Source organism: Trichosurus vulpecula, chromosome 8 (genome assembly GCF_011100635.1).
Source record: "Trichosurus vulpecula isolate mTriVul1 chromosome 8, mTriVul1.pri, whole genome shotgun sequence".
In the NCBI taxonomy this organism is placed as follows: Eukaryota; Metazoa; Chordata; class Mammalia; order Diprotodontia; family Phalangeridae; genus Trichosurus; species Trichosurus vulpecula.
Genome location: NC_050580.1, coordinates 168586807 through 168601242, shown reverse-complemented (window position 1 = coordinate 168601242; position 14436 = coordinate 168586807). Strand labels below are relative to the sequence as shown.

Sequence of the window (14436 nt, the reverse complement as noted above, 5' to 3'; positions counted from 1 at the left end):
AACTCCCTCACTGCCCTCCTCTACCTCCCAGTAGTTTTGTAGATAGAAATTATTCCTTTTACAACTTTGGTGGAAGATAAGCCCTTTCCAAAAGAACTTATTTTGGGGCATTGTCCCTCAAATGACCTGTGAAGACATAGACTAACCATCAGGATTTTACAGGAATGCAAATACATTTTCTAACCCCAAGTCATATAGTTGCCTGGGGTCAGGGACTGTGATGTGCAGCAGAAGAGTGATCAAAAATAAAGACTTAATCCTGGTCAGAGTTTAAGGCTATGCTGTATAAGAGAAACATTTATTTTCCCTGTTAAGAGAAATGCTTAATAATCACTGTATCAAGTGTATTCAGGTAAATATTTAACAACCAGCTCTCTGCAAGAAAAAAAAATACACCATTACCCATGACACACTTTTAAGTTTAACAGACATTATTAACATTTTCTCTATCACTTTCCTGAGTCTAGATAATCAATAAAACAATCAAACTCTGATTTGTAGTATTTGCTGATTTTCTCTGGAAAGCCAGCTTTAGCATAACACTGTACTGTACACAAGCAAATGATAACATAGACTAGCAGATATCCTGAAGGGCTAAAGAACAGAAGATATTAGTAGAGTGCACAATGCATCTAAAGACCAACAGAAACACCCAGTACAGCTATCCAGAAGATAGCAGCAGCATGATGAAATGACCAGAGGACACTGAGGACTCTGCAGTGTTAGAAGTGTGAGTTACTGTGGCTGTGTGTTTAGCCTGGCCACACATGACCCTTCGTGTGTGCCCAGAACACTAATGGATAACCCTTCATATATGTTCTGTGGCCACAAATAGAATCACAGATTTAGAGGTAGAAGGGACCTTAGGCAACATCTTGGAATCAGAGGTGCAGTGACTTGCCCAGAGTCACACTTGCACAGAATCACACAGAGACAGAGGAAGGATTTGAACTCAGGTCTTTGTCTCTAAATCTGGGGTGCTTTTCCATGCTGCTTCATATATTCTCTGCATAGATGCATTTTGCTTATATGAATATGGGGGGAGAAGGGAAATCTGTTCATGTCACATAATTTTCTCTGCCATTTGATTAAAATACCTTTTCCTTTGAACTAATGCATTCTTTCTGATTATCTTAATCAAAGGGGTCTTGAGCTATGGCTTTAGGGATGCTAGCCCTTGCTTACAATGTGCTTTGAACCAGAGGCAACATTCAGGGATCTCGTCCACAAGTGCTACTCTCAGAAATTTGCCTTGGAGGCAGAAAGGGCTCAAAAGGATTGTGAAGCCAAATGGTAATATACTGTTAGAGTCTGTTCTTCCTTTTGATGAATGGTTAGGAGTATTTGTCTTGTGGCCCTTTGGTAATGTATGAATTCTTTTTACCAACCTCATATTTCTTTTGGGACCTACTTCTTCCCCTGTCCAACTCTTTTTGCTAAAGCAGCATGGTGTATAGAAAAAACACTGGACTCGAAGGACCTTAGTTTAAATGTTGGCTCTGCTATTTATCACCTGTGTGACCTCGGGCAAGTCACTCTCTCTGGGTCTCAGTTCCTCATATGTAAAATTTAGAGGCTGGATTAGATGACTATGAAGGTCTCTTCTGGCTCTAAATTTGTGATCATATGATTTGGTTTAAAGGGTTTTCCCTTTTGGTTTCTGAGGTCCTGTATACTGCATGCCAGAGAAGGAAAAAGAGGAGGTGGTATCATCAACAAAGGATTTAAGTAAAAGGTGAAGTTAATGATGTATTCCAATAAGAAACTGAAAGCAAGATTTCCAAATGAAAATATTTGTTGTGGATAACACAGCGGTAGATAATTGAGAATTGCTATGAAATTGATTACAAAGTCATCCTTTTTAAAACCTTTTTCTCGCCCTGATTTAAATAGTAAATGCGACAATTACAAATAACTGAGAAATCTAAAGAAATTATGTTGCTAGGAAACCAAAAAGGTTTTATACTTTTTCAAGACAAGTTTCCCTTTGCCTCTGCATATTTTTTTCCCCAGGCTCCCATCACTTGCCATCCATCACTCCTTATCTCCTTATACATGTCCATTCTTTTTTAGCCACAAATATTTCACAAATTTGTAAAATTTTTCTTTCATAAAAATGCCTGAATTTGAATTATGACCACCAAATCCATTTAGCAATGCCACTTCTTTGAGGTAATGAGGCATAAAAGAAAATCCATGCAACAGTTTGATTCTATTATGAGTGTTTGGGAGATGAAACATCTGGATAAAGAGTAAAAAAAAAAAATCAGTCAGTCCAGATATTCTGTTTAGCTTATGTCAGGAAAACACCAGCTATTAGACATACCTGAGTAAGCCACCGGATGACTGAATTCTATCTTTTTACTCAGATGTCTTGGCTTTGTATTGAGAGAATTTGTGACAATCTTCAGAGTTCCAGGCTGAAAAGGGAGATTGGATTATAAATTCCTTTTTAAAATAGCATAGGAATTGGAAAGTGTCCCTAAATTACTGTAGTGCAATTGGATTCTGAAACTAGCTCTTCATCTTTTGATTAAGAACAGGTACAATATCTGTTTGAGTCAGTTTAATAATATCTTGTATCCTCTTAAAATCTAGACTAAAGTCCTACCCTGAAATCTCATCACAGCCTGGTGGTGACATTGGGTTCTTGAGGGCACACTGATGGTTATCACTAAACCTGAAAGGAGAGAATTTTAAAATCATGAATCTCAGAGTTAGAAGGGGCCATCTTGTCTGACATATACCTGAATCTCCTCTGCAAGGAATCCAACAAGGGGTCATCCGGCTTCTACCTGAAGACTTTTAGTGTCAACCTCTGGCTCCTGAGCCAGTCCAATTTCACTTTTGACAGCTCTAATTTTTAGAAAGCTTCTCTTTTACTGCAGATTTAAATTCACCTCTCTGCAAATTTCACCCACCAAAGTTTACCACATTTATAGACTTGAGGATCAAGGAAGATAAATACTCGAAGATAGCTGTAATTCCTTCTTTCCCAACCCTCTAACATACATATACTTTAAACTTTCTTTTTTCCAGGCTTACACCTCATGCAATTTATTCTCATATGTCATAATCTCAATATACTTCAGTGTCCTGGTCACCCTACTCTGGATGCTTGCTAGCTTAATAACGCCCTACTTAAAATGTGGTGTCTGGAACTGAACACAGTATTCTAGGGGGTGGTCTGACCAGGGTATACTACAATGAGACTATCATTTTCCTTGGTCAAGACACCCTACCTGTCTTAGTGTAACCTATGATCACATGAACTTTTTTGGTTTCTAAATCACACTGTTTACATATCCTGAGTTTGCAATCCATTCTGCCTTCCCCCTCCATATTTTTCAGATGAGTAGTTATTTGCCCACACCTCCCGTTTCTTGTGCTTAGAAAGTGGATTTTTTGAATGCAAATGTAAGATTTTACATTAATTACTGTGATAGGACGAGTAGTTCACTGATATAACTTTCTTCATCCCACGTACGACATAGAGAGATTTTACTTAGAAGAAGCCAAACCTACTGGACCTGCTTGGCTTACGTGATTGATTCTAGTTTTGCTGATGAAACTTCTTTCCTGCTCTTAGCGCACCTTCCCAACCTGCCCAACATGGAGTAGGCCTAAGATGAAACCACCTCTGGGAATTGATAGGCGCCAGCTTCCCTAACACAGCTTTCTGGTCATCTAAGGTCAAAAAAAAGTCCTAGCTATGCAGAGTCTAGGCCCCTTGGACTTGGTGGATCTCTGAAGCTTACTCAAGTAAAATAGCCCTGCTTTGCTGAGCAGACAGATGCATTTCCATATGGAGATGAGGGAGGCTAGTTCCGGAGAGGCTGAATGCCACCGTATCCTTGTTTCATAGCCTTTCTTTGTTAGCACAAAGTAAACACCCTTGAGTTAAAAGTTCAATGACTTTTGAGTGCCTCACTGTGTCCCAACATCAAACACAAACTAAGAGGATGGCTGGCGTTAGAGTGAGCCTTCTGACAATCACTATCAAATTTCATCTCTCAGGGCTGGTCCTGATGTTTGATCCCATAGAAATCCTTTTTGTGTCCAATATGTTCCATATGCACTTTGACTCAGTGAGCATTTATTAGGCTTCTGTTATATGCCAGGTACTGCGTGAGGCGTGGGGGACACAAAGGCAAAAAACAAAAACATTCCTTGCCTTAAATACTACTGGATCTGATTCCTCCTAGCTCTGTTATATGAAAATTTGATAAACACATCATCTAAGAATGTCCTAGTTTTTTGTTAAAAAACAAATGCTTGTATTAGCAGGATGGCTCAGCTAATTGGTGCTCAGGTTTAAGTTACAACGTGCTAGAAATGACTAAATGGGGAGATTTATGAGGCTAGCGATGCTTATGGAAGGATCTTTTGCCAAGATCCATTTCCACCAGCTCTGAAAGTGGCAGATTCAATATTCAGAATTGTTGTACCAAAGCTTAAGCTTCCCTCCATCTGGGAAACTGTAGATATTTAGCCTGAAGGTATACTGCCAGCTTCACTGATATCAAATATGCTTAGTAGCAGACAGGACACTGCCCTGATGCCAACCAGACTGGCATTTCCTTTTTTGCCCGTTAGTCTCATAGTAGGAAAACAGGTCTCTGAAGACAGCAACAGTCAGTCCCCATCACTTGTTGCAGCAGTATTTGATTAGTTTCCAAGTAGCTCTGATTTTGAGCTATGCATCCTCATGCTGACTCCATAAAGGCCTGAGCATTTAGCAGAGATCTCCAGCAGAAGTGGGCCCATTCCCTTTTTGTTTCAGTCAGCTGTATGGGTACACAAATAAATACATTTTGCTATTGCTAATTAATAACATGTGAGTTCTATCTATGAAAGAGAAGCAACATGTATCATGTCATTTTTTTCTTCCAAATAAGAGTTGGCTGAGCATGGATGCTAATACATCTGCTGCTAGACTAAATATACTGTTTTCTTCTTCTGAGATGTCTTTGGGCAGCCCATCTTAAGGTTTCAGGTAGGGACTGGGGCAAATGAATATGGAGGATCTAATTTTTGGGAAGTGGAGAGGCAGGGGAGGAAATAGAGTAAGATGGTTCCTGAGGAGCAAGGTGACTATATACTAGGTGACCATGGAATTAGTAATAACTATGGTACTTATTAATACTAAACAACATAGGGTGAGGCACAGGTCTCTGGGTTACTCCACCAAAGATCATCATATACCACATTGACATCAACATATTAATGATGTCATTCTTTGGGTTCAGTCATCAAATCAGTTAGAAATCCACTTAATTATACTATCATCTAGGCTATATCTTATCTTTCTATTTGTATTAAAAAAGAATGAGACTTTATTAATTTTCTAAAAATCTACATGTAGATATAGCAAATTATATCTACAATATAACTCTGATCTACCATTCTAGTAATCTTATCAAAAAATGAAATGGGGTTAGTCTGGCCTGCCATGTTCTTGATCAAGATATGGTGTCTCTTTGCAAACCCTGCTTCCTTATCTAGATGTTCAAAAACCATCTCTTTGATAACATGCTCAAAAATCTTGCCAGGAATCAAAGTCAAGATCATTGGCATATAAGTAGTAGACAATTATGCACATAGATAATATTTGTATAATACTTAGCACAGTGCCCAACACATAGTAGGTACTTAATAACTACTTGTTCCCTTTCTCCTTATTTTCTCCTTATTCTCCCTATTCAATTCATGCATGCATTTGTTTAAATTCCATTCTTTTTTCTCTTCTGAAAATCAGGGCAACGTTTGTTCTATAATCCTACAGAATGTCTCCTAACTCTATTATCATTCAAGGATCAGTGAGAGTGTCTCGGAAATCACATCCTCCAGTTCTTTTACAACCTAAGGATGTTGTCTATCTGGACCAACTGACCTGATTTCATCAAGTGCCATGGGTTCTTTCTAATTCTCTCCTTACTTATCTTGGGTTTAAACTCACAATTAATCATTTTTGTTCTGTCCTTTCTAGTCCACAAATAATTCTTAGCAGAGAAAAACAGAAAAATAATAGTTGTGTAATTTTGCCTTTTCTTTGTTATTCTTTATCATGCCAGCCCCTCTCAGCGACATTGTGGTTAGTCTTCTCAAAAGTTCCCTTTTTTCCACTTTGGCAACCAGTTTTTCCTTGTTGATCAGAATCAAGTCCAGAATAGCAACTCCTCTCATCACTACTTCTACCATATGAAAGATAAAATCGCTGTTATAATTAAGGAAAGCCAAGAATTCTTAGCTGCCCTGCTTTTGGCAGATAGAGATCTATAGGAGATGTTTGGATAATTAAAGCCTTGTCCCTCATCACTATCATGCAATGCTTCTATTTCCTGAATTTCCATTCTATATACTTCTTCTGTCCAGATGGTCTCTAGTCTACTCCCAAGATAATATAACTTCTATTTCCTTCTTCTATCAAATAGTTTTCTTGACCAGGCTGTTTCACTCTGGTTCCTGGATTTTCCTTATGTGAAAATATCTTTTTAGTATATAATGTTTCTCTATCCCCTACCCCCATCTATTCTATTCCTTTTGAACAAAGTATGCTCTTCCAAGGCCATATTCTAGCTATGGGTCCTTGCCTACCAAGTCTTGGTAATACCAATGAGGTAAAATTTAATTCCTTGCATTAAGATCTTTACTTTATCTTTTTTGTTAGCCATATGTTCTGCATTTGTGTATAGATATCTCAGGTGGTGGGTTTTACTGGTATTTTCTTTCTTATATTTTGTCTTCTATGATTACTAGAAATATCTATTGATGTATTTCCAATGTTGAAGCTACTCTACATGCTCTCTATTTTGGCAGATGGGGAAATGGGGCTGCAACTTGATGGATGAATGCCACAGGCAATTTTCTTCTTCCTCCTCCCTTTTCATTTTAAAATCCTTTTGAATAGATCTGCAAGACTCCTGAGGATGTATTTTTACCAGCTCTCCTTGTGTGTACTGCACCCTTGGTTAAGGAACCCATCATTCCTTTATTTTCAATGGACACAGGCTGTGTCTCAGTCATCAGAGGATCAGTTTATCGATGATTGCCTAAGGATTGGCACCAGGTGATGAGCTTTTTGGTCACAGCAACTCATAAAACAGGCTATTTAGGAAAGGAGGGACAGGGATTTACATCAGTGGAGAGAGCACCTACAGTGATGGAATTATGATTTTTTTTAGTAAGTATTGAAGTGACTAGGTTCCTAAGAATAAAAGCACAGAACCTACATAATTTAAAAGTCAAATGCAAAGGCACATTCCCATGTGCCAGATTTTAATTCAACCTTCTGCCTCCTAAACTTTACATTATTTTCAAAGTTGTAAGGTTAAATAGGAAAAGTGGCACTCCATGTTGGACACACTATAACCCTTAAAGATAGAGAAAACTTTTTAATATGGAGATACACTTTTTTGGCAATAGTTTTTCATTATTGTTATATGGGCACAAAAGACATTTTTTCCCATAATGTAGCTCTCTTGCATGGTTTCAAGTGCCTCTAATGATGCGACCATGGAGACTTTTCATAAGGGAAAGCCCTAGGATGTTTATTATTTGTGTTAAAAGACTGGGATTGTATCAGGAGGTGGGGAGGTATGCATTTTGGGAGGGGAGATTGAAGTAGCTTGACACGGAAAGGTGATTAGGCACAGTATTTGCAGAGCCCTTGGATGTCTTAGGTTACTTCTAATGGAAAGCCAAACCAGAGATACCTGATGTTGTGGGACACTGTCTATTGAAGAAGTGATTGCTAGTTCTGTAGCCTATGATTGGCATGTGGGAGCTTCAGAGACTACAGAGTATAGGGACTTAGGGGATCAACTCTACTTGGAGAGGGTTGATAGCCCAGAGCTGGAGTGAATCTAGTCCTAAGGGACTATAGAAATCTCAGTGCTGATGGTGGAATCCACTGGTAACATGAATTGCTTCAGAGAGGTGGTTATTTCCTTCTGTTGTGCAGTTACTTTCCAATATGCCTTCCTTTGCTCTTCAGTCTTAATTAGGTATTTTGCTATTTGATTTGTGGTTTGTGAACAGGAAGCTTGAGCCATGATTTATTTACTTGATTGCTGAAAACCCACAATGAACCAGTGAGAATAGCTAGGGGCCCAGAGCCAGTGTATAAGGGGTACCCAATGTTATACTATCATCATCATCATCATCAGTTTTAGTCATCACAGTGACATCACGGCAGTGATAATGGCAGCAGCAGTTTTAGAGGCAGTGATAGTATTGGCATAAGTGTAAATGTCTCAAAAGTTGGTATTTTTGTATTTTGTATTTTAAAGATATTGATGTATTTTAAAAGTATAATTATTAATATAAAAATGAAATTAGCTAAGTTTTTGGTTTCTTTTGGTTTGATGAATTAAACTAACATCCTTTATGACTGAGCATTTGATAAATGTTTGCTTTAAAGAAGTTCCCTAGGTACACACCCTAAGGAAATGTGTTGCTTTTGTCCCTATGTGTCAGTATTGTTACTAATAGCATCAATAGTGGAAATACAATCAGTAGTGGTAGCTGATATCAAACCGGAAAGCATTTTTATTATTCTGAATGGTTCTGACTATAGTCTCACCTAAGGCTACTTGTAATTTTATGTTATGTTATGTTGTACTTGTTATGTTATGGCCAAATATAATTTATGCAAAACAGTTTATATAGCAAATATTGTATATATATAACCCCTGGAGACACCCAGCAATTCAAAAGGTGGCTCCAGCAGAAATACCTATCGCATGTTCAAGGTTCTCTGTGCAACCATATTCAATTAAGGACATGGCTCATTAGTCCCCACCAATATATTTACCTTTACAAGCTAGCTGGAGCATATAATTAGTTTAAAGCAAAAGCATTCAATAAAATTGATTGTTGTCCTTCGTTCTCAATGAGGACCAAAATGACATTACCGTGGTGAAGTTAAATTACAGTGTGTCCAGCTGTGGCTGATCAGACCAATATGAACTCAGAAGGCTCTACCTCAGGTCAGGCACAAATAATCCATATGGACATTTGGGGTGGAATTGGTTCTAAATTTGTGCATCTCATGTTTCTTTTGAGGTATTGCAATTCTGCTTCCCTCATAGAGGATAGTACCTTCTCTGATGAGGGCATGCCATGCTGGATGGTCCTTTGCTAGCATCACCCATGTCACACAATCAATTCCAAAGTTCTTCAGAGAGACCTTGAGAGTGTCCTTGTATTGCTACTTCTGACCACCATGTAAGCACTTTTGTGTGAGTTCTTTGTAAAATAGTCTTTCAGGCAAGCTCCTCTCCTATGGCAAAGCACCTGGTACAGATTTTATTCCAGCTGAGATTTACAAGATGGGGGCATCCATTGCTCATATAAAAACTGACTGAAATTTTCCAGGTTATATGGCAAGAAGAGGTAATCCTCCAGGAGTTCAAGGATGTTGCCATTGTCCATCTCTATAAAGGTAAAGGAAATAGGTTGTCCTGTGACAATCTCGGGGCGGGAGCGGGGTGGGGTCCTCTTTCTTTGTCATTGCTAGCAATATTCTTGCCAGAGTCCTCCTTAATAGGCTGTTCCTTTGCCCGGAAGATGATCATCTACCTGAGAGCCAATGTGGCTTCAGAAAGGGCTGAGGAATGGTTTTTGTGGCCCAAGAATTTCAGGAGAAATGCCAGAAGCAGAACAGAGGTCTGTACACAATGTTTGTTGATCTGACCAAGGCCTTCAATACTGTCAGTTGTGAGGGATTACAGAAAATGGAGTAAAAAAGTTCATCAGTATTGTACATTAATTTCATGATGGCATGCTTACCTGGGTTCTGGATAATGGATGATGCTCTTGTGCTTTCCCAATCACCAAGGGAGTGAAGCAAGGGTGTATGCTTGCCCCCCAAATTTTTAGCATGATGTTTTCAGCAATGCTGTTAAAAGCCTTCAGTGGGGACTAACACAGCATCAAGGTCAGCTACAGTTCTGATGGTGAATTATCTATCCTGTAAAGGCTACAAGCCAAGACTAAAGGAGAGGGAGAGTTGGTACATGATTTTTTTGTTTGCAGATGATTGTGCACTCAGTGCAGCCTCTGAAGCTGAGATGCAACAGCATATGGATCATTTCTCTGCTACTTGTGCTACTTTTGGCCTAACAATTAACACCAAGAAAACACAGGTGCTCCATCAGCCAGAAACACCATCTATATGTGGAACCATCAGTTACAGCAAATGGAGAAGTTTTGAATACTGTGGTTTTAATAACATAGCATAGCAAGAAAAGAAGGAACAAAACTTAAACTTTGGGTACACTATTGCACAAATATATAATATCAATGGGAAAAGTGAACATAAATAGGGAGCATACACACAGAGAGGCACATGTGTGGCTAGGATGGACACAGGGAGGGTGCAGCTCATGCCTTCCTCCTACAAGCTATTCTGCAAACACTGAGCTCTAGCTCTTGCTTCCTTACCTGGAATGTCTATCAAAATTCTGTTCAAAGGTCACCTTTTGTAGGAGGCCTTTCATGCCCACCCCTCTTCTCTACTTTGCATGGTTTTTGTATATACATATGTACATGTATGCATACACTTATGTTTGTGTGTGTACACACATAAACTCACACAATATGTGAATATATCTGTCCATCTCTCTCTCTGTTTCTCTCTCTTTCTCTCTCATTTTCTCAGTAGAATGGAAGCTCTTTGAGGGCAAAAAATGTTTCACTTTTGTCCTTGTATCCCCAGTACTTAGCACATAGTAGGTGCTTCCATCAGAAGCCTTCTCCAGCCTCTCAATTCCAGTGCCTTCTCTCTGTGAATTCCTATTTATCCTGTACATAGCTTGCTTTGTATTTATTTGGTTGCATGTTGTTTCCTCCAACTAGATTGTGAGCTCTTTGAGGGCAGGTACTGTCTTTTGCCTCTTTTTGTATCTGTAGCGCTTAGCACAGTGCCTGTGTAAGGGTGAGCAAAGTGGGACTTTTGTCATTTTTTGTTTTGCAGTGCTTCTCAACACTATGGCAATCATGTACCTTTGATTGAGTCTTGCCTTTGTTTGCAGGAAGGCCCACACCCTTTTGCTTGTTAGGTCATGAGAGGTATGAAACCCTTGAGAAATGTGAAGCACTCTGGCCCTGAAAAAGGGTATATATACCCAGAGGATAGCCATTGAACTCAGAATGGAGAATTGAGAATCAAGAACTCTCAGAACTGCAGGAGGAGAGATTTTGCTTTGGGGGCTCACTCATTGGAAGAGTGTTGGTGTGGAAACTCGGGGTAGCCATTAAGGAACCCCCTGGCTTTGAAAACCCAGATGTTGGTTCTTCTCTCTCTGGTAACTATGTATGTATAGCTTTGGTCAGACTGCTAGAAGCCTATCTGTTGATTTGTGTTATTTGCTCTGTTTATATTTTCTGTTTGTAATTTCTGTTTGTATTTGCTCTGAAGTTCAGGGTGCTGGCTTTTCCCCCTGAACTAAGTGAATGATACATGTATGTTTGATTAAAGTGAGATTATAAACACCTTAAAGTTGCTTTCTTTAGAAAAGCAGATCAAAGAACCTGTGCTAGCAGCCCTCTTGTGTGCCGCTGTTATTGGCCTTACACAGTAAGGCCACAGTAGTGGCAAGTAGCATTGTTGTTACAGCCTGGCATACAGTAAGTGCTAAATAAATGTTTGGCGATTGACAAATGTTTATAGATTGTCTGGTAGCAGGGCCATAAACAACTCTGGGTTATGTTTGCTCCCATTAGGTCTGCCGGTCCTTCATCTCACTTGGCGCATGGTTTCTGCTGCTGCCCTTGTTTCATGCTCTGAAGGTCACTGCTGGTTGAGGCTAGGCATGGTTCCAAAGAACGCATAGTGGTGGAATGCTTCTCTGCTCCCAGCTGTTAGCTCTAAGATGCAGCCTCTTATCAAAAGGAGGCTGAGTGGCTCCAGCAAGTCTCTTTTAATTGAAAGCCTGGAGACTTTCCTTGGGACAGCTTTCTTAGAAAAAGGCAGGAGCATAAACAGACCTAAGACCTAAAGACCTAAGACTTAAACTAGAAGACTAAACAAAACAAACAATAACCTTCTCTGGGGTGGGGATAGGCAAATTTTCCTGTTTTTTTCTTTTTCTTTTTAACGTGAGGAGGGGTCTGCTTTTTTGCCAGAGATTTGTCTAGAAAGCTCTCTCTCCTTCACAAAGATTTTTTTGCTTCGGATGATAAGATCTTCAAAACATAGAGCACAGTCATTTCTACCTCACTGGAGGCCCCAGACCTCACTTTTTTTTTGTCTGCAAGGTCTCTAGCTTAGGGCTAGAACTTCTCTGAGCTCTATTTTTTTTGAACTTGGCCAATGCAGGAATTTGTTTTGCTTGACTATGAACATTTGTTACAGTTTTGCTTTTTTTCCCTTCCAATGGGGGTGATGGTGTTGGTGAAAATTTCACAATGGGCTGAGAGCTGAACTGGATTCCACCCTTCCCCTACTCCAAGTAATCCCTTATAATAAAGAACTAAAATAGAAAAAAAAAACCCAGTAGTTCAGCAAAACTAATTAAAAACCAAGTTTGATGTCCATGCAGGGTTTCACATCCATTGTTTTCCACCTATGCAAAGAAGAGAGAGAAGCACATCCTCGCATTACTTCTGTTAGGTCAAGAGTGATCAACACTGTGTTCCATTTCCATTTCTTCTTTGGTTGTTCTTTTCCTTTTCGTTATAGCAATTACTGTGATGTAAATTAAATTACTAAATTAAATTACTGTAATGAAAATTAAATGTAAATGTTCGTACTCATTAAATGGTGACAATGACTTTATGCAGGTGTTTGTGAATTATAGGGGAGGCCCTCAGGCCAAAAGGACTTGGCCAATTGATGGGAGGTTCCCGGGATCCTATCCCAATGAACCTTCCAAACCTGATCTCAGCAGGAAGTGAACTCCTGAGGCAGCTGGAGGTTCTCTGAGCCTTCCTTCTCCCTTTTCAGACTTAGGACTCTTTGTTGGTCCCCAAAACTTCCAGAGTCATTCTAACTCCCTGGAGGATTCTGAGTTCAGAGAATCCTCTAGCAGTCCTGTGGCAGTGAAGGGCTGAGGTGCTGATCTCTCATTGCTATAGGAGAAAGGAATCTACGTATTTTAGGGGATACTTAATGGTCAGTCTTCAGATTACTACAAGAAGTTCCATAGGACATTCAAATTGTTTTGTTGCAATAGAATTTTAATATGTAGTGGCTATGCAATGGTCTTCATATGGAAACTACCCACAAATGGCCAGCTTCGTTCCACACCAAACCATTTAAGACCATTCAAAATGAACTGGTGTCAATACATTTTAATAGAGGACTCATATGCCAGAAGCAACAATCAAAACTATTAGAAAGTATTTGTGTAATATTCAGACTTTGGAGACACCAGAACTAGTTCCCCATGGGCAGAGGTTTGTGTAGTGTACTTAGCTCAAGCCAGAGATAATGGCCCTAATGGTTTTAAATGGTTCTAAGTAGTTTTCTTTTGGGTAAGACCCATTTGAATCCTTCCTCCCAATCTACAGGAGGTAAAACAGAGTTGATGCTCAAATAAGAAGTGCTCTAAACTCAATTAGGGAATATTAGAAGTGCCATGCATCTCTTTTCACTGTTTACTCAATTCACTTTCAAAATTTTGAGTTGTCTTGAGAGCTATGTTTTACCTCCACGAGGAAATTAGATGTATTTGATTGAATAAAGGGAGGAAAGGAGAGGTAATTAATTGATTTGTTTGGGAAGGAAGAGACAAGGCTAATTAAAGCTTCACAGAAAATGGGCGGAGCTTTGAAGAGCTAGAGTTCAGATCTTCTCTCTTCCCTCTGCCCAGAGTACAAACACGCACCATCAGCCATTTTATTTAGAAATAGATGCTGATATACACATAGGTTCCAAGAAAAGCCTTTGTTCTTCAGGATTATATGTTGTAGGGAATTATCATCTTATCAAGGAAATACTGATACAGGCCATCCACTAAAGTATGAGATGGCTTCTGTAAATGGAATCTTTCATTGTAGTGAGATTTTCTTAATCATTCAGAAAGTATTTAGGTCTCTAATATGTACTTTAGCAAATGCCAAAAAAAAAGGAGGAAGTAGAACCCATAGTATGCTTCTATAGTAAACATTCTATGAATCAACAATTGGGAGACATGGTTTGACAAAGCATATATATTTTTTTTTCAATTTTGTGTTCCCTCAAAGCTAGCTTTTATATTTATGCATGCGGCATGGGCCTCTTAGGTTATGTGACTTGAGAAGCCCTGACTACTGTTGTCTTTGCTGCATATACCATATGCATATGTAATCATTATGCTGCGGCTGCCTCTGGTCATGAAGGGCTTTGGACACTTTGAGGACTTCTCACTTTTCTGACTAGTTGCCCCTAACTCAGACCACCTAGGAACTTCATTTTCTGTTATTACCTCCTCTTCTCCCCGCAATGTAATT

The 14436-nt window shown here is 39.2% G+C and overlaps 1 protein-coding gene across 1 annotated transcript in view; it reads right to left on the bottom strand.

The window, feature by feature from the left end:
* Positions 1–11835, bottom strand: part of TNFAIP8L3 (TNF alpha induced protein 8 like 3) — an 88314-nt gene extending 76479 nt beyond the window's left edge. Inside the window, exons 1-2 of the mRNA XM_036736591.1 lie at positions 11750–11835; positions 2612–2680 (exon numbers count right to left, since the gene is read on the bottom strand). Of these exons, the coding sequence (XP_036592486.1) occupies positions 2612–2680; positions 11750–11835 (155 nt within the window). The remainder of the gene's footprint in view (positions 1–2611; positions 2681–11749) is intronic.
* Positions 11836–14436: the final 2601 nt, after the last annotated feature.